This window comes from Panthera pardus, unplaced genomic scaffold, assembly GCF_024362965.1.
Source record: "Panthera pardus isolate Hobbes unplaced genomic scaffold, ASM2436296v1 HiC_scaffold_6, whole genome shotgun sequence".
In the NCBI taxonomy this organism is placed as follows: domain Eukaryota; kingdom Metazoa; phylum Chordata; class Mammalia; order Carnivora; family Felidae; genus Panthera; species Panthera pardus.
Genome location: NW_026526991.1, coordinates 13,517,789 through 13,540,497, shown reverse-complemented (window position 1 = coordinate 13,540,497; position 22,709 = coordinate 13,517,789). Strand labels below are relative to the sequence as shown.

Genomic DNA, 22,709 nt, shown 5'->3' with positions numbered 1-22,709 from the left:
ACCAGGAGGGCCAGACCATTTCTCTGGAGTGGTGGGGGGCGGGGGGGTGGGGGGGAGGGACCAGCCCAATAACAGCCTGGGCCATGTAGCCTGGGCTAGAGGGAGTCAACCAGAGGCCAGAAGTCAGGGGGCCTGGATTTCACCACTGAAGTTGCTGTGACCTTAGACAGGTCCTTTGACCTCCCGGGCTGAAGTGTATCCATTGCCAAATCATCCAGTTTGTCCACATGTCTGTCTCTCTGGAGCCCAAAGAGTCTGCATCTCTATAGGATGCAGAGGGAGAGTGAAGAACTTTAAGCCAGATAACAGTACTTGTATTTATCTCCTCCTCTCTCTCAACAAAATCATTACAAAGCATCAATCCTAAGATAAAACCAACCCACTATGCAACTGTCGGAGACTCTCTCCACTGGTTCCTTCTCCCATCCACGTGGAAACCTTCCCTCCCGCCCCTCATTCCCCGAGAAGGTGTTGTCCAGGGACAGGTCATCGTAGATCCTGTAAGGGAATCCTCTCCCAATTTTATCCAGCAGGAAGTGGATGGGAGGTCTGTAAGGCTAAACCTGCTGGGCCAGCTCCCCACAGCAGGGCCAATTTACGCCCTTCCCCATCAGAAGGCAACAAGGCAACAAAGGCTCTCCGCTCTTCTGCAAGATGGCTGGTGACTCCTGCACACAGCGTGGGGACATCAACGGTCCTTTCAGGCATTCCCGTTTCAATTACCACATCTAAATCTCTACATGAAAAGAACACTTCTTGCAATGTAATGCTTCCAAGGGCGGCACTACGCAAGGCAGCCATATAACAAAATTGATCCCAGGGCTTCATTGGCCATCCGAGAGGCATTGACATAAAACCCGCCCGACAGTGCCCAACTCTCAAAATACTCTATAAAGGACTCAAATTCAGAAAAGGCAAGAAAAAAAAAAGTTACAAGCTCTCTCGTGTTAGAAACGAAGCTGGGTTTTACGGATCGTCAAAGCCCGCTGAGCAGCCTCTTGGGAGTGCAATAGAGGATTCCCTCTAACCAAGCGATGCCTCTGGCTTTGCAAAATTTGGTGTAACAACCCAATAAATACCAAGCGGAGTTAGATATATGGTAGCCTTCAGCCTTCAGTGCACGTGGCAAGTGTCAAAGGAAGTAGCTTTGCATGCAAATGGGACAGAGAGCAGGGAGACAACACATCCCAGACAAAATGAACTGCAACGAACCACAGGCCATTGGGAATGAGAGCTCCATGCAAGCAGGGCCTCACGTGTTGTCCTCACCCAGTGCCCAACACAGTGCCTGGGACATAGCAGATGATGCGTGTTCACTGAATGAAGGAAGGAAGGAAGGAAACGCAGCATCGTTTGACCTGAAGCCCCTGGAAACACTGATCCAGCTGATGGGGACCATGTTAAGACCTTCTTAACAAAGAAGTGAGATCTCCAAGCAAACATCAAGATGTACGAGTATTCGGACAGCAAAACATACTAAGCTCTTTGTAAAAGGAAGTTGAAGACTCCAAATCCTTCCCATGTCAGGGTGAGGCCTTTGAGGGTTGTTTTTGCTTTGTTTTGTAGCTTTTTTTTTTTCATACCACTGCAAGTTACTAACAGAAAGCAAAAGAGAAACACTCTCCGAAAACATCCTTAGCCTCTGCCCCAGTGAACCTCTTTTGAATATCAAAATACATCTCATGAAAACAAACCAATAAAGCTACCACGCAGTCCCATGCCCTCCATGAAAGATTCAAGAGTTGGACAGATATCTCAGGGTTTACATCCAAACTGTACCGCGGGGCGGCAGTGAGTGGCCAGCGAGTCGGGACGAGGCAGGAGACACAGCAGTCTCAGACTCTGTGGGGGCACAGCTTCATCCTCGGGGCGACATACCCATTGCAAGTCCACAGACAACTTGCCCACAGCCCCGGTCAAACATTCACAGTCCCCAAAGGACCTTTACTTGCAAAATCACAGAGAACATGGCATGCACCAGATCCGAACGCTCACTAGGTACCAGAAACCAGGAAGAAGACACATCTGACATCCCATAGGGCATCCAGCCGTCACTCAGGGAATATGTTTTCTAGAGTGCTCTCGGACGTGACTGTGTTTGATCCCTACGCTGAAGATGGGAACAGATAATGGACCCTGTGAAAAGGAAAAATGAAGCTCGGGGAGCAATGGGCTGACTTGTGTCCTCCCCCCCACAAAAGGTATGTTGAAGTCCTAACCTCCAGGACTTCAGAATGTGACTACATTCGGTAACAGGGTCTTTACAGAAGATTCCAGTTTAAATGAGGTCATTAGGATGAGTCCTAATTGAAAATGACCGGTGTCCGTACAAAACGGGAAATTTGGACACGGAGCTGTGCACAGAGGGCAGACAGTGTGCAGACACACAGTGAGCCTGTAGCCATGTGACCAGAGTGATAACAGCCAAGGATCCAGGCAAACCCTAGAAGCTAGAAGGGACGAGGAAGGGCTCTCCCCTAGGGCTGTCAGAGAGAGCATGGCCCTGCCGACACCCTGAGATGGCCTCCGGAACTGTGTAACTTGTTTTAGACCACCCAAGCCCAGTTCCGGTACTTTGTTACAGCAGCCACAGGAATCCCATACAGAGAAGGCAAGTGCCTTGCCCAAGGCTGAGCTAGTGAAAAACAATAAACCATGTTCTGCCCAAACTTCCACCTCCTGAGTCCTAGTCTCCCAGGAACAGTGACCCGCTTTCAATGAAGACAATCTCTAAATCGCTTACCGCAATCCACACTGGCATATGAAGGGGTGTTACTCTGTGGACGGATTTTTCAAAACTTCATCCTCTCTCCGGGCAACATACGTACCCTTCAACCACGTCCTGCAGCAGAGGGCTTTCCTAAGCAGTAAGTACTGAACTTTCTGGACTGTAGGTAAGCACAGTTTGGGTGGGACATCTGGGGGTTTTGACATGAAAAGACTACAATTTGACAGGCAGCTGCTCACCCCCCCATCTTTTCAGCTGTGATGCTCCATCAACGGACCAGATGTTAGGAGTCTCAGTTGCTCCTGGTCTCAGTAACAACCACTCAGCAAAGGAGAATAGCTGACAGGTTTGTCACCTGCCGACTTTAGAGATGAGCCCGGAGTGTGAATGGAAAGTGATTTCGGCCCTTTTAGGGACTTGGGTCAAGGTGACTCATAAAACCCCTCACTTGCAAACTCTGTTCCCTAAGACACAAAATACAGGATGACGAGATTTCTCCTTCACACACACCAGCCCGGGCACAAGGGGGGCCCAACAGAGCTCAAGGTCAAATAATGCACCTGCTCCAAGGGAAAGAGTAAAGGAAACCGGCTTTGGCCACCAGCTGTTGAGCTAATGCAAGAATCCTGCCTCAACGCAGCCTCTTACCCAGCTCTGCAAAAAGTCCTAAAACTCGTTCCACAACCCAAGTTCACCCTCAGGGAATTTCAGGGAAACTGTTACCTGAACAACACTGGCAGCTGAGCTTAAGGAGGTGAAAGGTCCACGTCCCACCACGGGATCCCAAGCATTTTTGGCAAACCCACAGTCAGTTCTCACCTGCCTTCTCTCTACTCCCATTAAGGGGACAAGTTACCCAAATCACAGAGTCAAGCTTACCACCCTGTAATGGGTTGTCTGCATTTCATTCGCGAATCTGTTACCAATTTGTGCTTTAAACAAGGTGTGTGCATTAGTATTATTTTTCAAAATATAACCCATTCACAGAGTTGAAAGACAGGATGGTGTTATGGGCTGAACTGTGTCTCCCCTCCCCCCCTCTCCCACCAAATCCATAGGCTCAGGTCTTAACCTCCAGGACCCCAGAATGTGACTGCTTTTGGAGGCCATCTCTTTAAAAGAGATGATTTCCCTAATCCAGTTTGACTGGTATCCTTATAAGAGGAGATGGATACAAATCATACTTAGAGGGACCATGTTGGGGGGGGAGGGGGGGATGGCCACAGACAACCCAACAGAAAAACCTCCAAAACAACAAGCCTGCTGAGACCTTGATCTTGGACTTTTAGCCTCTAGAACTGTGGGGAAATAAGTGTTGTGTCAGCCCCTCAGTCTGCGGTCCTCTGTGACGGCAGCCCAAGCAAACGGACACCCATGAAATTCCACATTTTTTAATTTCTTTTCTTTAATCACATAACTCAAGGTCTTTAAAATAAAAAATCATAGAATACACTATGTCAGGGATTTTTTTTTTTTGGCATTTCTTTCGAAGTCTTGAAACTACCAAAGCAGGGAACAGAAGGTATCACTAATGTCACTGTGTCATTGGGCACATGGGTATCCTAACATTGAAAGTGTTGGCTGGCGGGGGGGGGGGGGGGGGGGGTGTAAGGGAAGCTTATCCAGGAGAATAAAAGGGTTTTAGAGACTTGTGGTTGGTTTGATATGACTTCAAGATCTCCAGGCTCATCTTCCCACTGGGCATTTGGGGGTTTCTGCTTGGCCAGCTTCTCTTGGCAACCCCTCCCCACTCTCTGAGCAATTCAACCAGGACTGGTCACTTTCCCCCCAACTAGCCCCAGGGCTTCATCTCAGCCCTCCTAACAGATCACGACCAAGACTCCCACCACGTCTACTGGGGAAGAGACACCCTCCTTCAGCTGTGATGACGAGGTGAGTACGATGTAAGCCTGAGGACCAACCATCCTGCCTTCCCATGAGGACACTCTACCTGAGAACAGAGCCAACAGATAAGAAAGCAGAGCCAAGAGACAGAGTAATGACTTCCTGAGGGCTGGATCCAGCACTTCCTGATGCTGCTCTCTATTTTTCAGTTACTGAGGCAGATAAAGTCCTTTTTTTTTTTTTTTTTTTTTTTTGCCTAACACCAGTATGAACGGGGTTCCCACCATTTATGCATGAAATAGTCCTCACCGAGCCACTAAGGCATTCTGGTATACATGATCACATGTCTTGCTCCCTACATAAAAGTTTCATCAAAATTCAAAGTGTGTTTACATTTGACTAAAACCCCACGTAATGTCAAGAGTGCTTAACTAGGAGTGCAATGTATGAGCTTTAGGAGACACTGATGTCTCTGAAATTCAAAGAAAGAAAAAAAAAAATTGGGTGCATCAGAGTCTGTAGCAGAAACCCAACTTAGGAGCTGTCCCCTCCAAACTTCAGTATCTGAGGCGGGGGAAGGACAGTACAATGATCAGGCTATTTTTTGAATTCTGAAAGTTGAAAAACTTGCAACACCCTGCCTATTTTTAGGCTGACATCTGAAGTTCTTCATCATAAACTAATTTCTAAGGACAGAATTCCCAGCATATCATATAAACAGTAACACTTTAAAATAAAACCTTAAAAAAAAAAATAATAAATAAATAAATAAATAAATAAATAAAGTAAAGCCTTCACATCACATCTTTAAACAGAATCTAACCATCTGAGCCCCATCACTCATTTTTAAAAATTCAAGAGCAAGTTATTTTTTTGGAGATTGGAAACATTGACATCCTTCCTCAGCATGACAAAGGGGCCCAGATGTCCTGCTTGAACACCAAGTTTAAACAGGTGAGAGACTGAGTCTGCAAAGGGGTGCCATATGGCAGTGGCTGCATTCACAGAAGGTTCCTGCCTGCCAGTTTCAAACAGTTCCCCTGTTTGGTGCCTCTTGAAGGGTTCTCTACTCAAGAGCAGTGCACCAGAGGGAGATTCGTGTTGGGTAAGAGATGTCCCTTTAAAAATGGGGGAAGACTTGGGGTACCTGGGTGGCTCAGCTGGTTAAGCGTCCAACTTCGGCTCAGGTCATGATCTCGCGATTTGTGGGCTCAAGACCCATGTCGGGCTCTCTGCTGACAGCTCAGAGCCTAGAGACCGCTTTGGATTCTGTGTCTCCCTCTCTCTCTGCTCTCCCCCACTATCGCTTTGTCTGTCTGTCTGTCGGTCTGTCTCTGTCTCTCAAAAATAAACATTAAAAAAAAAAAAAATCACGGGGGAAGACTGGGAAAATGAAAAGACAGTCCATGGACCTGGGAGCGGTGGTCTCCGTGCAATAAATTTCAGGGGACAGTTCACATGTGAGTTTGAAAATCTGAAAACTGATTCCCTTAAAGCCATCCACATCTGCATACTCCATGGAAAGGCTTCACATGTCCCCAGGGGTGTGTATATTCCAGTGTGAAGACCGCTGGGCTGGAGGATTACGGGACAGAGATTAAGAGGAAATGCTCTACAGACAGAACTGGGGTCCAGTCTCTGGCTTTACACTTAGGCCAATGACCACATCTCTGCACCTCAGTTTCCCCACCTGCAAAATAAAATGGCATAGCTCAGAGGGTTGTAGTTAGCATCAAAAGGTGTCGTGCATGGAAAGTGTATCTCGTAAACAGGTAAGAGGCCCTCAGCGGATGGTCTACGACTATTACCACTGCAACTGTTACCATTATTACGGTTACTGTTATTTTAAATACTGAGAAACACAACTTGCTAAGGAAGAGTCCTCTCCTATAGCATTCACTGACTCTCACCTCCTTTGCCAGTCAGGGTGCCAACTTCCCAATATGAGAAAGGAGCATAGCGGGACAGAAAGCTTCAGAAAAACAGTCTCAGGTGATGAGTGGGCTAGTGTTTGCCATTACCTTCGGGGCCTCTGCAAGCTTTCTGAGATCTCTGGACAGAGCTGAAAAGACAAAGCCTGTGGCCCCCTCCTCTGCCCCAAGAGCCATTGGTTTCCTTCTTTTACCAAGCACGACCACCATAAGTAGTGAGGGAGAGGGGAGAAACGGTGGGGAAGCTCTAAATAAAAACACAATTACAACAGCTAATACTTATGGCGTGCTTTCTGTGTATGGCTCTGTCCTAAGCATTACAGACACATTAACAGATATAATGAGCTCAAAAATGCTGTTTCAACAGGAGCTAGGGATAAATCCAAGCAGAAGAAAAAGGGAAATGTCAATAAGTAAGAGCCAGAGAAAGCATCCCTTGGTGTGTATGAAGTCAGACTACTATTGGAAAAGTAGCAGGGCCTTGTGAACCATGAAACCAACTCCCGTGCCAAGTGCAAGTTTACAAAGTGTTGCCAGTGCCCAGATCACATACACCCTCCGATAAAGCCCAGGGTTCATCTACCACTCCTCCCTGATTCGCTAAGCAAACCTACTCACGCGGCACCAATGCCAGGCTTACAAGGGCAGTGTGATAAAAACCCAAACGGACCTCACAAATACTAGAGGCGATCCTAAAAATTCCGACATAAACACGCCGGTTACCTGAAGCAGAGTCTTTGGGCGCTGGGGCTGGGCTTCTGTGCAAGTCTATCCATCCTCCTCAGCCACTGCCCATCACTGCCTGGTAATCTCTCAATCTACTCCAAGTGCCACTCTGCAACTGGTTCTCTAAAGAACGTGCGACGGCATTAAGCCTAGTAAACAACGGAAACCACGGTCAAAGACTCCATCAGCACCTAGGGACCAGCAGCATCACCAGAAAGAATCAAACACTCGAGGGCAAGGTCCGCTACGGCTTGAAGGAAAGAGCTGACCTTCTCCATCAGGGTTTTAAAAAGCCTAGGAGAAGAAGAAAGAAGAGGCTGAAGATCAGAGACAATGGAGGAAAGCAGAGAAATGCAACGCTGGGGCAGCAGACACAAGAGGGTGTGGTGAGGGTGATGGCAACATAGTTACACGGAGCAAGACAAGAGGAAGCAGCAGGGATACAGAGGTTCTTTAAGCGAAACTTCAACATTCAGCCTGGGGGTTTGTGTAAGAGGCACTTCTCTGTCTGGAGAGGTGGCAAGGGCCCCCTCCCCATCTCCACCCCACATTAGCCATGCTGGTCCCTGGCAAGGGTGCATGCCCTCTTTAGACCGGGGGTACCTTGAGAAGGTGATACACACGCACACCCCATGTGCCCCTACAGCACACTGAACACTCAAGGTTCTGCAGGAAAGGGCTGAATTAGGCCTGGACACGCAAATTCGATGAAATCCAACATAACAATCACTGCTACCACGTACGGAGCGGACAGCACGGTCCAGGCATCCGGGGAAACACTGAAGAGCCCTCAGCCCTAAGATGCCCTCTTTACTGAAAGGCTCCCACACTCACGGCAAGGCGGCCAGCTTGAAGAGCTAGGAATACAGCGTAGAAAACGCAGAGGCAGAGTCCAGCCCCAGACACACATGCGGTTTAGCACCCAGAACCAGGAAAAACTTGCAGGAAAGGCTGCCTGTCCTGGGTTGTGAAGGAAAAACAGAGGTGTCAGAGGCAGACAGAGGGAAAGAACTCATCAGAGAGAAGGAGAAAGACATGCACGGCTTGGCAGGTTTAGGGGGAAATAGCCAGTAAGGGAAAAAAAGATAATGAGTGGGGATGCATGAAGGTGGGGGAAGGCGGATGTGGCCGCAGAGAAAGGCAGGGGCCAGTTCATAACAAGCTTTGTGTGTCCTGATAAGAAAGCTGGATGCTTTCCAGTGGCCAATAGCGAGCCGGTGAGGGTAAACACACAGAACATTCTAGAAAAGCCCTCACTCCTTAAAGATTAAAAATAAAGGCTGTCTTATCTAGAAGGGATCGGGCTAGTCGATTTGAAAAACTCTGTCATCCAGAATGGCTTACTCTGCAATTCTGAAAGGTGGGGACTGTAATCTCCCAGCAAGGCCCTGCTCAGGCGGAGAAACACCACCAGTCACGGGACACACAGCACAGCTTCGCTTGTAAGGTGGATCGGGAGCCGGACGTCTGAGCCCCAGTCATTCTGCTCTCAGCTCTCTGCTGCCACTGCTTTAGGGACCCCTCATGAGGAAAAGAAGAATTTTCTCCATTCCATCCCTTACTATCATCCAGGGCTAGGAAAAACGTTGCTCTCTACCGCGGGGCTCATGTGAACAAAACCCCAGTAAAAGAGGCTCTGGAGGGTGCATTTTGACCCAAGCCCCATCCCCTTGCCCAGCAGAGCCAAGGGAGAAAGCACTATTTTAAGAACACCGATAGGGGCGCCTGGGTGGCTCAGTCGGTTAAGCGTCCGACTTCAGCTCAGGTCACGATCTGGCAGTCCGTGAGTTCGAGCCCCGCATCGGGCTCTGGGCTGATGGCTCAGGGCCTGGAGCCTGCTTCCGATTCTGTGTCTCCCTCTCTCTCTGCCCTTCCCCCGTTCATGCTCTGTCTCTCTCTGTCTCAAAAATAAAAAAAACGTTAAAAAAAAAAAAAAGAACACCGCTAGTGTCACAAGTAAACTTTCCAGGAGGCAACGTAAACCATCTGACTTCTGCACCAATGACTGGGATCAGAGAAAAGTTCAGAAACTCCTCTGGGCTACTATCCCTACTGTACCAGTTCTGGCCCAGTGGTCTTCAGAACTTCACGTGCGAACCAGGGCAAAAGCCTGTTCAACGGCCTCCCAGTTTCCATGTCTCCCCACTCCAATCTGACCCCAATACTGTTGGGCTCATCTTCTTAAAACAGAGCTTTTTTTTTTTTTAATTTTTTTTAGTGTTTATTTATTTTCGAGAGACAGACAGAGTGTGAGTGGGGGAAGGGCAGAGAGAGAGAGGGAGACACAGAATCCGAAGCAGGCTCCAGGCTCCGAGCTGTCAGCACGGAGCCCGATGCGGGGCTCGAACTCACGGACCGCGAGATCATGACCTGAGCCGAAGTCGGATGCCCAACCGACTGAGCCACCCAGGCGCCCCTAAAACACAGCCTTTAATACACCATCCTTCTGATCAAAGTCACCCTGCCTTCCAAAAGCCCACAGCCCCAACCTTGCTTGCCAAGTTCACCTCCAACTCCCTGCTAAAAGAAACCCAAGAAATCCTGTAACCCAGAAATACTTACTTGTCCACCTAACGTGGACCCCTTGACCTCCCTATAATTCTTCTGTTCAGATTTTAACTATCCTGAGTCCAAAGACCCAACTCAAATCCTACCTCCACTGAGTTTGAGCAGCTAAAGTAAATTCCCACCTCCTATTTCCCATCCGGCTCCAATAATCTACAACCATTAACTGCACTGCCACATGGTTTCTATTCTTGCTCTGAACCGTTGATTTGAATCTTCTCTTGTTATTTAACTTACCACACATTCTTTAATTTTTTTTAATGTTTATTAATTTTTGAGAGACAGAGAGACAGAGCATGAGGGTCAAGGGGATGGGCAGTGGCAGGAGGAGAGAGAGGGAGACGGGGAATCTGAAGCAGGCTCCAGGCTCTGAGCTGTCAGCACAGAGCCCGATGCGGGGCTCGAACTCCCAGACCGCAAGATCATGACCTGGGCTGAGGTCAACACTCCACTGACTGAGCCATGCAGGTGCCTCACCACACATTCTTTAAATCTCTCCAAGTATCTTTCTTGAGGGCAAGGACAGAGGGCTTTCAATTTAATTTCATAAATGATTGATTACTTTAGGGTTCCTAAGTGCTAGGAGGGTAGCAAGACATACCCATAGGAACACAGATGGGCTAACCTAGCCATAGTGAGGATATAAGAAAAGGGTAGAGACACTGACCAGATGCCACGCAGAAGACCATATGAGAACATGCCAGTCTCCCGGGTCTGGGGCAATGCCTCTCCCACTCTGTTCTTCTGTCTCCTAGTCACTAAGAGCCAGACTGAATACTCTCTTCTTCGACCCCCCAAGCACAACACTGCCAACACACGGTGCCCACTGCCCTTCATGCATGCCCTTGTTAGCATATACCTCCCTCGCCAAGGCTCCCGGGTGATGGCGGGTGATCTCACCCCCGTGTTGCAGATGTCAAGCTGAGGCCTGTATATCATGGGAGTTTATACTGAACGTTGGCTGAAGAGTGCTGGCTTAGTGGATGTGGAATGAATGAAGGAAATGCCTTCAAAGACACACAGAGTGCACGGGGCCTCTAGGCAGGAGAGATTCTGACCAAAGGAGGGAGGACAGAAGAGTCTGATCCAGCAAAGGGAGCAGCAGTAACTAACAGGCCCAAGCAAGAAAACAAGAGGCGTTTCTGGGCAACAGCCAATAGGCTAGGACTGGAGAAGACCTACAGGGTCCTAGGGCACACAGCGAGTGTAGACGGGCGGGGAAGCCAGGCAAGGTCAGTACTGAGGCAGCAGACCGAGTCTCAACAGCTCAGGGTCGAGTCCCAGCCCCAGGCTTCACGGCTGTGTGATCTGCGCAAGCCTCAGCTTCCACGCCCAGTAGCTGGGGAGAGCAAGAGTGCCGTGCCCACCACCAAGGGTGCGGGAAGCCAAAACGACACAAAATGACCCACTGGAAGAGTGCCTGCCACAAAGGAGGCACTCGGGGAACGAACTTTTGGGTGTGGAACAAGCTGACATAGAGCAATGACAGGAAGGGAAGGGGGGGTAGGGACAGACACCCAGAAGTCACGGGTGTGAAAAGGCAGAGCCACAGGCTACACGGGGTGGTCAGGAAGCTGGGTGCTGGTCCTACCTCCCCTCCGGATAATCCTCCTTACCTCCGGCCTTAGTAACCACAGCTGTGAAACAAAGGTGTTGGTCTGGGGGGCTCAAGGTCTCCTCCAGCCCTGGTGGCATCTCCACACCACAGCTCTGCCCCCGATGCAGAGAACTTCCCCAACGTGGAAGAGCCCATGTGCCAGTGATCCAGGTAAACAGCGAAAAGAGACCAGACAAGATGGCAGTAGAGAGGTCTCCCTACAGGGAGAGAGCAGGCTCCAGCCTTCCTAAGCTTTTCCAACCCCCCCCCCTCCTCCCCCTCCTAAGAGGGAGCCACCCCCACCCGGCTCCACTCGGGTCACTTCATAATCACCCTCACCAGTGCTGGGAACAGCATCAGCAACAATCCCGCTTTTCCAGGCATCTTCCAGGCCACCTGGCGTGTACATTTGACAGGCTTTAGGGCACGCCCATTCGTCTGGTGCCAGAAAAAAGTCAAAATCCTCACAAATTCAGAGCAAAGGAAATCCGCCACACATTTCGGTACTGTACTTCCCTTGCCTTGTTACAAAGCCATCAGTGTTTGAACCACAACAATGACCCCTAAGAGAATTCATTTTGCTGACCTGAAATGTCCTTCACATTTTTAAAATAACATCTTCCTGGAGAGGCCTCGAGTCTGTATGTCTGCTGGTGTTTACTCACTCTCCCTCCCCCATCACCCCCACCCCAGCACTGAAAACACGACCATTTGTTCATTCATCAAACAAACCGTTCTGGGAGAACACACTACTTACCTGGTGCAGACCTACTAAGCACCAGGCACCAAGCGTGCAGGCAAGGAAAAGCCCCATCCTGCTCCGTCACTCGGCCTGTGCCTCCCTTGGCTCCTGAAGCAACCAGGAAATACCATTCCCAGATGAGAGCTGACATCAGTCAAGGAGGCTGGTACACACACAGGCTGGCATATTCAAGATCTATGCAACCATTCTGGAAACAAAGCAGGGGAGGGGGTGTTTCCCAGTAGCCACAGAAATGTTAACCTTACTCAATAATAAGTATGTGCTCCAACGTATCCAAGGCAATCCCTAGCCACAGAACAACACTGGAGAGCCCATGACTCCCTGCTGAATTTAAATTAAAAAAAAAAAAAAAAAAAAGGAGGAAGAAAGAAATCCCCACATGCCCATGTGCTGCTGTAAATCCCCCTAAATTCTACTGCTTCTGTGGAAAGATCAGCAACTGGCCTTTCTTCCCGACTGGCCTTGGCACTTTGAAAAAGAGCTGTGCAAAGAGCAAACCTCTCCCAGCAGGTCAGGGCTCCGTCTCCATCTTCGCCTGCTGCCTGTCCAAGGCGCAGCCCCATAAGGTGACAAGAGAGGCCAAAATTACCGGTGACACGGGACTTTCCATTCTGGCCCCAGCCTACAACTCCAGGTTGCCCCCAAATTACCTCTGGAGCCGTAAGTGCTTCACATTTTATTTCATTCCTAGAACAAATTCTTTTCTGGGAACTTTCATGAGAGATAAAGGAACAAAAAAACAAAACTAAACTAAAAGCCCTAGACATTTCAGATGCGGCAAAGGACAAGCTAGTAGGCAAGCATGATTCTGAACATCTCCTACATTTATCTCCTCTCCTGTAGACTGAGAACAAAATTCATTCCATGTCTCCGCAATTAGGAAAACTCACAATCCTGGAAACTCTTACCTAATTTCCTCTTTAAACCGCTTCTGTTTTTGATATATTCTCAGAGGTAGAAGCTCAGTGGGGGCAGTGAAGGGACTCAGGCAGGTGGGTAGTTAGGACTGCCATCTCCAGGAAGACAAGCAGTTAAACAAGTAAATCTGCCCCAAGTAACTAGGTAAGTGAGGGAACACTAGGTGCTAGTTAGTGGTTATGAAAGTTAATATAACTACTGTACTTCTCAGTAAAACAGATCCTTATTAGGATCCTTGGCAGGTGAACATAGGGAGTTATTTGTTAAAACATTTGAGAAGTTTATAGTATAAAAAAAACCTTGGTTTTATGGAACAGAGGTTCCCAAAAGCATCCATCATGATTGTCGTAATCAAATAATTTGAAATACAATAAACGATCTAGCCCTTAAAAAGAGCCTTTTATGAATCCCTTTTGTATAATAAAAATCTGTTGTGCCCCAATTACTTATCTTAATGTGTTCACCTTTAAAATCAGATTTCAGGGGCACCTGGGTGGTTCAGTCGGTTAAGCGTCCGGCTTCCACTAAGGTCATGATCTCATGGTTTGAAGGTTCGAGCCCTGCATCAGGCTCTGTGCTGACAGCTCAGAGCCTGAAGCCTGCTTCAAATTCTGTGTCTCCCCCTCTCTCTCTGCCCCTCCCCTTCTCACACTCTGTGTGTATCTCTCCCTCTCTCAAAAATAAATAAACTTCAAATAAATAAAATTAAATAAAATCAGATTTCACAAGGCAAATTCTCCTAAAATAGGGCATTCCTATAGTTAGCTTCTAAACTGAAATAATAATGGAAAAAAAAAAACCCAAAAACCTTATATTTACACTGTACTCACTTCGAATCTCCTCTTTCCAGTAAGCACTACCCTCTACACCCAGGAGATCAATGTCTGGCGGGGGAAGAGCTTTCTTTCTAGAACACAAATTTGGAAGCATAAAATTAACTTGGTTTTTATTTTTCCCCGACTTGTTCATCTACCCAAGTGCTTTTCTGCATCTATTTTTCTTCCAAACATCCCTCCCCCCACACTTGCCCCACAGCTTGACTGCAAGGTAACCCGCCCCCGCCCCAGCCATATGAAAGGGTTCCCCTTTCCACATTAGAATCCAGGCTTTGCAAAATCCCTAAGGGTCAACTCAGCTTTTATCTACTTAAGATGGAAACAATCAAAATTTTCAGCATTGCTTTTTATCACGAGGTACTTAATTCTCAAGTCGTTCTCAAAGAATAGGTAACATCAAAATCAACTGGCTTCCATATTACATAATAAGTTAGCAGGCAAGTCTAGCTGCTTATGTGTGAATGGCCCAATACATCAGAGAGAGATCAGAGAATCTACAAGCAACACAGCGAAGACTTTGTGATTCTTTTATTCAGTGTTCCATCCTTGTGGTGTTTTATATTTCCAGGTAAAGTGCACCTTTGAACTGGCCAGGCCTCTTCCCATTTCAGAGTCAGAAATCTTAAGAAGTCCGAACTTTGCCACTAACTTAGGTAATCCCATTCCCTTTCTGGGCTCTAAATTCCTAGTAGCAAGATAAAGAACTCATGTATAGAGAGACAAGGCCTGAAGCCCAGAGAGGTCAAGAAGTATTGTAATGTCACACAGCAAGTCAGCAACAGATGATGCAAGGCTAGACCCAGATTTTCCGATTTTACTTAAACCACCCTGCCTCTCACTCAACACAGGTAAAGAGGATACAAGCAAACGCACACAGAAGCTTCTTTTACCTCCACTGTCTGGCTCCTATTTCTGAAAACACTAAATATATTTTGCACTGGGGCTCACTGCTGCCACTGTGATTTTCCTTCCTCCCTAACATCCTCCAGCAGCTATACTGTGGTTTTTCTTCACTATACAGTTTCCTCATGCCACAACACACACACACACACACACACACACACGTACATTTGCACACATGCACACACACATACTCATCCTCATTATTACATTCTTCTTTTTCCAACAGAAAAGAAAGTTCAGGCCACAACTGAGATGATTCAAATACAAGAACCTTGTTCAAGTGCTAAACACGGCCATAACTCTACCCAGAAGCAAATCTGACAAAATGGAATTTGTTGTCATAGAGAAGGATTTTTTTTTCCCCCATACTATATCATTTGTCAAGCAACATTGTCATTTCTCCCACTGCTGCATAATCACATAATGAAAGCCCCAGATGGAATTCTTGTACACAAGAGGGCGGACTTATGGTTGATAAGGGACCCTTTCTTTATTTGCATTGCTAATAGTTTTTTTAAAGAACAGGCAAAGTGCTATATGTAGAAGGATAAAGGACAAAAAAGAGAGTTCCTGTTTCTGTTTTTATTAACAATGTGGCATAATCAACTAGTACTCGAGGATCTTATCCAGAAACCTTTCTCCTTGCCATTTGAACACAAGGAGCATGAAGCTAGTCCCCAGCATGGAATCCTATTAAATTCTCTCCCTTCTAACACCAAGGCTTTCCCGTCTCCCAGAAATTTTCCAGCCACATCAACTAATGGCCGTGCTCCATATACAGTACATCTCTTAAAGTTCCCATGCTGTTCTTTCCGACTGGGGCTCTCTTCCTTTCTCCTCTTCTGGCAAAGTCAAGCTCATCCTTCGCAGAAACCTATACAACGGCACTTAGCTTGTAGTAATGGTTCGATGTCTGCGTCCCTGAACTAAACATGAAACCTCTGTAGCCTCCACACAGAGCATGACTGCCACATAAGAGATGTTCAATTATTGTTTGTGGAGTTAAAAAGAGAAACATTTTCTAAAATACATTTCAGGGGCACCTTGGTGGCTCAGTGGGTTAAGCGTCTGACTTTGGCTCAGGTCGTGATCTCATGGCTGGGGAGTTCGAGCCCCACATCTGGCTCTGTGCTGACAGCTCAGAGCCTGGAGCCTGTTTCAGATTCTGTCTTCACCTCTCTCTGCCCCTCCCCTTCTTGCTTGTGTCTGCACTCTCTTTTTTTCTCTCTCAAATATAAACATTTAAAAATATATAAAATAAAATAAAACAAAATATATTGCATTATGCTGTAACTTTACCAGCTGCTTCCTACTGGGCTCCAAACATCAATGTGCTCAAAGAGGAACTCAGCACCCGAGTACCTCTCAATGTCAAATGCTCTAGAGTAGAGCAGCAAAGCCTCAACAACACTAGTGGATCCTGTGAGGGGGGCTATATTGCTAAAGTGTGTCAATGGCTGGGTGCCCAGAGCTCCCAGTGCCCTGGGACTCACACCCCTGACCTTGCATGCTCCCTATTCTCTGAGAACTCTGGCTGCAAAGATGCCTTCACATTATTCACAGACCCTAAGGAAGGCCAGTATTCTGCATCAACTTCTTACTCTCCCTCTGCCACCTGGTGTCCCTAAAATTCAGAAGACTTCGCACACACTGTAGGTCCACAGTATATATCTTTTGCAGGACGAGTTTTCACTAGTTGATGCTCAATGGCAAATTTAACAGTGTTCTCCTGCTCCAATCTCCTACCCCCTGGCTATACGGTGCCTATGAGAATCAATCTATAAAGCTTTAATAACAGAAATAAAGCTTTATGCTGACCATTTTCCTTAGACCACAACAATAGCTCCCTTCAAACTACCTAAATATGCACTACGCATATGGGTAAAAGATCACAAATGTGGTCTGCCAGACCCCAGGGTTCAGGAAAGTGTAATAACTCATACAGGTTCACAGGTTCCAGACACTAAGTCTAATTCCATATGCTGAGTTGGGGCTTTTAGAATCCATTGAGACCTAAATCTTGGTGACATTTGCCTTTTTTGGTGCCAGTGTTCTGAAATGGGTAATCTCTTCTTGGACTCTGCTTCTCACCTTTTTCTGTCTGTTCACCTCTGGAAGTCAGCTTTGATAAGGTTTGGCCACTGTGCGTAAGGTAAGCCTGGGCAACGGGGCTTTGTTCTTCAGTGAAACAGAATTATCTTGCAATTCTGCTGGAAGAAACCTAGACACTAATGACTTAATGCTGTTAAAAGTGCAGAGAGCATCTGAGATGAAACCACACTGTCAAATGTTCTATGTGTATAAATACAAGGTGTGTACTTTTAAGGGATGACAAGTGAGAAATTTTAAGTTTGAGGGAGTTGATGCTGGACTCCACTCAGAAGACTGCGGGTGTTCGGTGTAGCCCAAAACCAAAAAGGGGATTACAACCTCTCAGGGAACACAAAGTCAGCATGGTCTGACGCCCAAAGGATGGAATCTGCAAGAGATTCTGTCTGCCCGAAATGTATAGCCCCTGTAAACTTAGAGACTGCAACTGAGTTTTTTTCAGTCTTGCATAGTACTTTGCAGTTAACCGGTTCTGAGTTGCCTAAATGACACTTTAGATGTGATCAGGCCCATCATTTAAGCATTTGGAATACACTCATTCATGCAAGCATACATCAGGTACCAAAAAGTCAAGTTCCTGAGCCCTAAAGATACACCATAGCCTTTTGTAACATGGGTCCTTATGTTTTCTTCATTGGTGGTAGAATAGAAAACTAGTCCCCTAGTGTCCTGCCACTGTAGATGGCTGAAAAATGGAGATACTCCTGCAATCAGCATCCACAGTAAACCACAGCTCAGGAACCCAAGAACCTAAGGAAACCTTCATATCATCCCAATGAGATGGAGGTCCTCTGGGACCTATGAGGAGCCGGGAAAACTTTTCATTTCATTTCCAAGGCCCTTCTAGTTCTGCTTCCAAAGTCAATGCGATCTGCGTTATCTTACAGCCAAAAGTTAACCCACCAGCTAGCACATTTCACTACCTGAAGGAAAAGGGCCCACTCCAGAGTGATCCCATCTTCTCCCTGAAAGATGAAGGGAAAGATGATCCCTTCTCTCTATCCTGTTAGGGGAATTTGTTTCCTTTCCTCACCACCCTTGAAAACCCACTAACATGTAGATCTTCAGGACTTTTGCCTCTCTGTTCCAATTCATTTTCTTCCTGGTATGGAAGTAATAGGCCCTGGCTCGATAAACGTGTGTTCTCTTCAAACAATTTTCACTGAAGGAAAACACTCTTCAAATATAAAGGTTCACTAAAATGTGTGAAACCTTAAAGCCAGGTTTTGTTTTGTTTTGTTTTGATCCCCAGTGAGGACTCATGCCCGCGAGCAATTCATTCATGTCACCCATTTGTGAGAGATGAGAAAAGAAAACACCACTTATTCCTTTCCTTATTTAGAACCTTCCCCAGTCTTAAGTCTACCAAAGCTGATTCCTGGGGAGGGAAGACAGGAGAGGTGAGAAAAATTAGCCTGAGGTGACTGCCTCCACGGAGTGAATAAGCACTCTGGGTTTCCACCTGTGTCTGAGAGGGACCGATCTGCCTTTAGGGGAGGTGACTTTAGGGGAGGTGACGGACCCACTAGCAGCCCCACCTCATCCCCCAAGAAGGAAGCAGGAGCCTGAGTGCTCTCTAGGGCAACTTACATAAGACCCTGTAAAACTTCCTATGACATTCACGGAAAATGTAAGCTGCTATTTTGCTCCCTCAGGAGATCATTTTAATGGACTGAGTGACAAAATTCACGGATTCGGGATTCAACAGAAACCTGCTCAACCGAGGTACATCAGCTCAGGGACGGAAAAAATCCATCCCCATTAAACAGGGTCACCGGGGGGATGGAGTCAATGTAGGAGAGACAATCTGTTCCTTCCTAAGTGACCCATTTAAAATCAGATTGTTCCAGGGAAATCTCATAGGCTTAATAAATTTCAAACAGGCAAGGACAGGCTTATAGGACTGAGGTTCCTTAAAAGGAAAACTTTGAAGAAAGTAATACAGCAATAAACAAAATAAGGAAGCACAAACCTTGGAGTCAGCCACTCTAGCCTTCAGCAACAGAGATATTCACGAGAATACCTGGATCGCTATATACTGATCACTCCCCACGAGCAGGTTTGTGGAAACAGGACTGGCACTCTGGTTAGGTTTCCTCTCTACAGATGTCCCCGCCACCCAACCACTCTGTCCTATAGAGGGACTGGAAAGCTGTGGCGGCTCACCCTAAATCGCCACGACTCTCTACAACAAGGAGCAAAGAAAAGTTCTTCACAGCATCACACCAGGAAAGGCAGGTGAGGATCACCGAAGAGGGGCAGCTAAAAACACAGCAGGTTCCCCAAAGCACAGGTGCCCAAAGCTAACAAGCTGCGGGGGGCTTGGGGTGGGGGTGGGCGCGGGCACACTACCTCCCGGTGCTGAACAGGAAACTCCTCCTTGCTTGCTCCCCGTTAAGCAGCCTATGTGCCTAGGAGCAAGACAGTCCCGGAGAAGGGTCCTGGGGACATCAGAGACTTGGGGACTTGTACTTCCAGCTTGTCCAGGGTTCCTGGCCCAGACAGCTGAGGGTGTTGTCTCACAGGGGGTACCAGCTACAGGTTCGGAGAACTTGTCCGGCGCCGCTCACCAGGGCGTCCCCGGGGCGGCTCTCAAGCACCCCCGGGCTCTTACCTTGGCCGTGACTGCCGCCAAACACAGGGGGACCGCGGAAGAGCTGGGTGGCGCGGCGGCGCCGCCGCCGCCTACAAGGCGCAGAGGGTCTCCGGGTCGGGGTCCCAGCAGGCGCTGCCCTAGCTCAAGCGGCGGTGCCAAGCGCAGACTTCGGGGCGGCCCCCGGCTCCAAAAGCTGCGGGGAGGGTCCGGGCCGCCCAGGCTGGGCACAGTCCCTTCTTCCTCTCCCTCCGGCGCCGCTGCCTGGAGCTGCTCCCCGCCCTAGGGACTCTTCAGAGCCGGGGGCGCCCCGCACGGGCAGGGGCCTGCGTCCGCCTCGGGCCGGGTCTGGGAAGGGGGCGCTGGGGAGAGACGCGGGGCGGCCGCCGGGGCCGGCTCCACCTCCCGCGCTCCCCGCGGCTTCGCCCCCTCAGGGCAGGGCCTGCCCGCTCCCGGCCCCGCGAGGCGAGCGCGGCCGCGCCCCCAGCTTCGGGCGCCCGGGCTCCGCGCGGCGGCGGGGCAGCGGCAGTGGGGCAGCGGCAGTCTGGCCGGGCCGGACGCCGAGCGCGGCGGCACGGAGGCTGCAGCCGGCCGCGGCGCCCCCTCCCCCCGGGCCTGCGCCGCCCGCCCGCCCGCGGCTCCGCGGTTAGGAGGCGCTGGAGAGGGCCTCGCCCCGGCCTGGGGCGCGGGGCCGGGGGCGCGGGGCCGGGGGAGGCGCCCCGGGAAGGTCACCGGAGCGGAGGCGCTGCGCAGCGCGGTGGGTGCGGGGAGCCGGGGCGGGCGGCCCCGCTGCCGCCGGGAGCGCTCGCCGGCCTCGGCCGCCGCCGCCGCCGCCGCCGCCTTCGAGACGCGCCGGCTTCCCCGAGCGCCGGGCGCTCGGAGCTGGGCTGCCGCTGCAGCCGCCGCCGGCAGCCGGGCGCCGCTGGCCGGAGCCGGCGCGCGATCCCCGCCTCCCGCGCCCGGCCAGGCGGGGGCCGCCGCGCGGAGGCCCGCGGGGGGAGGGGGGGCGCGGGCGGGCGCTGGGGTCCGGGCTCCGGGCTGGCCCCGCCGCCGCGTGCCCAGAGCTCCGGGCTCGCTCAGCAGCTGCAGTGACTGTGTGTCTGTGTCATGTCTGTGCAGCTGGGGGGGACCGCGAGCCCGGGCCGGGCTCCCGGCGGGGGGCGGGGCCAGCGCGCGCCGGGGCGCCCGCCTCCACCCCGTGACGGCGCGACTGGCCAATAGCAGGCGCCGCAGCCGCACGGACCGAGAGGCCGCCCCGGCCTGGGCTCCGCCCCCTCCCGCGAGGCTCCTCCCTCCTACTTCTCCAGCTCACTCGCACGCGGGCGGAAGCAACACCCGGAGCCGGAATCTCGGCCCGGGTTGGGATGAAAGGGTGCTAGCTGGGAGCTCCCCGCCCTTCTCCCCCCACCCCGACCGCCCCCGGCCGCCTCGGGCTTGGCCAGCCTCGCGGAAAGAGGGGGAAGGGAAGAGGGACGGGTCCGCAGCTGCCGCTGTCGTGACGCCGGCAGGCTCACAGGGCGGTACAGCCTGCCCACTCCCCCTTGGACAAAACCGCCGTCGTGGGAAGTAGGAAGTTTCCCCGCCTCCACTTCTACTCGGGTCGCCGCTTCTCTCCGACGTGGGCAGGGTATGGGGCAGGCTGCGGCTGCGAGGAGCCACGATGAAGCGCTCGGACACATTATTTGGAGCTCTGTATCTAAGAATCCGGTCCAAAGCTCCCAGTTCTTTCGGGAAAACTGCATTTCTTTGCCCCCACCCCCAACACACACACCCTTGCACGCACGACATGCCCCTCCCCGTTCCAATTTCATTCTTGCTCTCCGTCCTGGCAAAAGAGCCCCGCGCGCGACATCCCACTGAATGGACTTCCAAAGCCTCCCAGTCCTAAAGCCGCGAGTGGGGCGCCGAGAGTCCTCTGAAGCTATGGAAGGAGTGGGTGAAACCGGCAGGCCAAAGGGGCCAGTGGTGTGAGAGTGAATGGAAGGAGGAGGCCTGGAGAGAAAACCCAAAGGAGGGGGAAACAGGCCCGGAGAGGAGGAGAACGCAGAGGGATGGGCAACTCTGACTGGGAGACCCGAGCTCTGGCGCGTGATCCAGCTCCCGGGTTTTTCCTCAGCTCGGTCCCAGGGCTTCTGGGGTCCCCTTCCCCACCCCACCCCCCACCCCCCAGCCCCGGGTCCCCACCCCTCCCCAGCCCGGCGAGCCCCGGGTCCCAGCCTCGCCTCCGCTCGCCTCTCTCTCGGCCCTTGGGTGCAGATGAGGCAGCGGGAAGCCCACAGTACTCCAGGAAAGGGCAGGGGAAGGATGCAAAAACAGAGATAAAGTGCAAGGCGTGGGGTGGGAGGGTGCATAAGACAAGGATGCCGAGCTCGGGCTGCGGTACTGACCACACTCCCCAGAGGTCAGGCTGAGGGCCCCAGGGTTTTGAGGTCCGGCCCCTCGCTCGGCTTCGGACCTGGCTCCCGCCAAGTAACCCCGCTCTTGGCCTTCAGCTCGACCCATCCGGGACCCTTCCGCCATCCCCTCCCTTTCCTCCAGCCTCTTTAGGCAAAGACCCGCGGCCTCGGTGCTCCCCACCCCACCCCTCGTGCACCGCCACCTGCTCTCCCGCAGCTCTGGAGCGCTGTTTACCTAATCTCAGCGGCAGACCCAGCAAAGGAGAATGCAAAAAGACGGTAGCGGTTACACAGCGGCGTCCCCGGCGAAGAAGTAAAACACGTTTGCACTGGAGCTTCTGGATAAGTTAACTGCGAGCCGGGGTCCTGCTGGCTTATCTCCGCGGGGATGAGTCTCACACTGCACGTTTGCAGGGATAGGAGATCGTTATCTGGTTTTGATGTCACTACCGTGTCGGAGAAGAACATTAGATGATAAAATATTATCTAATATCCTAGAGACCATTAAAGTGTCAAAGTTTAATGCCAATCCTTTTAGCTCGAATGCTGCTTCCTTCTTCCTCTGACGTGCAGCTCTGTTGTAGAACGCGCTGAAAACAAGGGGATCATTTTTATTTTGCGGGTCGACCGTGCTTCCTACTCTTCCTCCTCCCGTACTCCAACCACACCCCCCACTCCTGCCCTGGAATTCGGTAAAGTTAAAGCAAGAATTTGGGCTTTCTTTTTATTCATTGCTTTGCTTCATTTCATTAGTGGTGTAAAAATGCATTATTACAACACATTAGCATAGTAATAAGGT

The 22,709-nt window shown here is 50.3% G+C and overlaps 1 protein-coding gene and 1 long non-coding RNA gene across 3 annotated transcripts in view; one reads left to right on the top strand and one right to left on the bottom strand.

Moving 5' to 3' along the window:
- Positions 1–22,405, bottom strand: part of LARGE1 (LARGE xylosyl- and glucuronyltransferase 1) — a 540,881-nt gene extending 518,476 nt beyond the window's left edge. Inside the window, exon 1 of one of the 2 annotated variants that reach the window (XM_019446719.2) lies at positions 22,146–22,405. In XM_019446719.2, the coding sequence (XP_019302264.2) occupies positions 22,146–22,378 (233 nt within the window). In that variant the 5' untranslated portion in view covers positions 22,379–22,405. Of the gene's footprint in view, positions 1–19,535; positions 20,035–22,145 lie in introns of those variants that run through there. The other variant, XM_019446720.2, reaches the window with a different exon arrangement.
- On the top strand, positions 18,541–22,439 carry LOC128775101 (uncharacterized). Its single transcript, XR_008419752.1, has 2 exons — positions 18,541–19,159; positions 22,053–22,439. It is a non-coding gene; the product is annotated as an uncharacterized LOC128775101 (long non-coding RNA).
- The last annotated feature ends 270 nt before the right edge of the window (positions 22,440–22,709 follow it).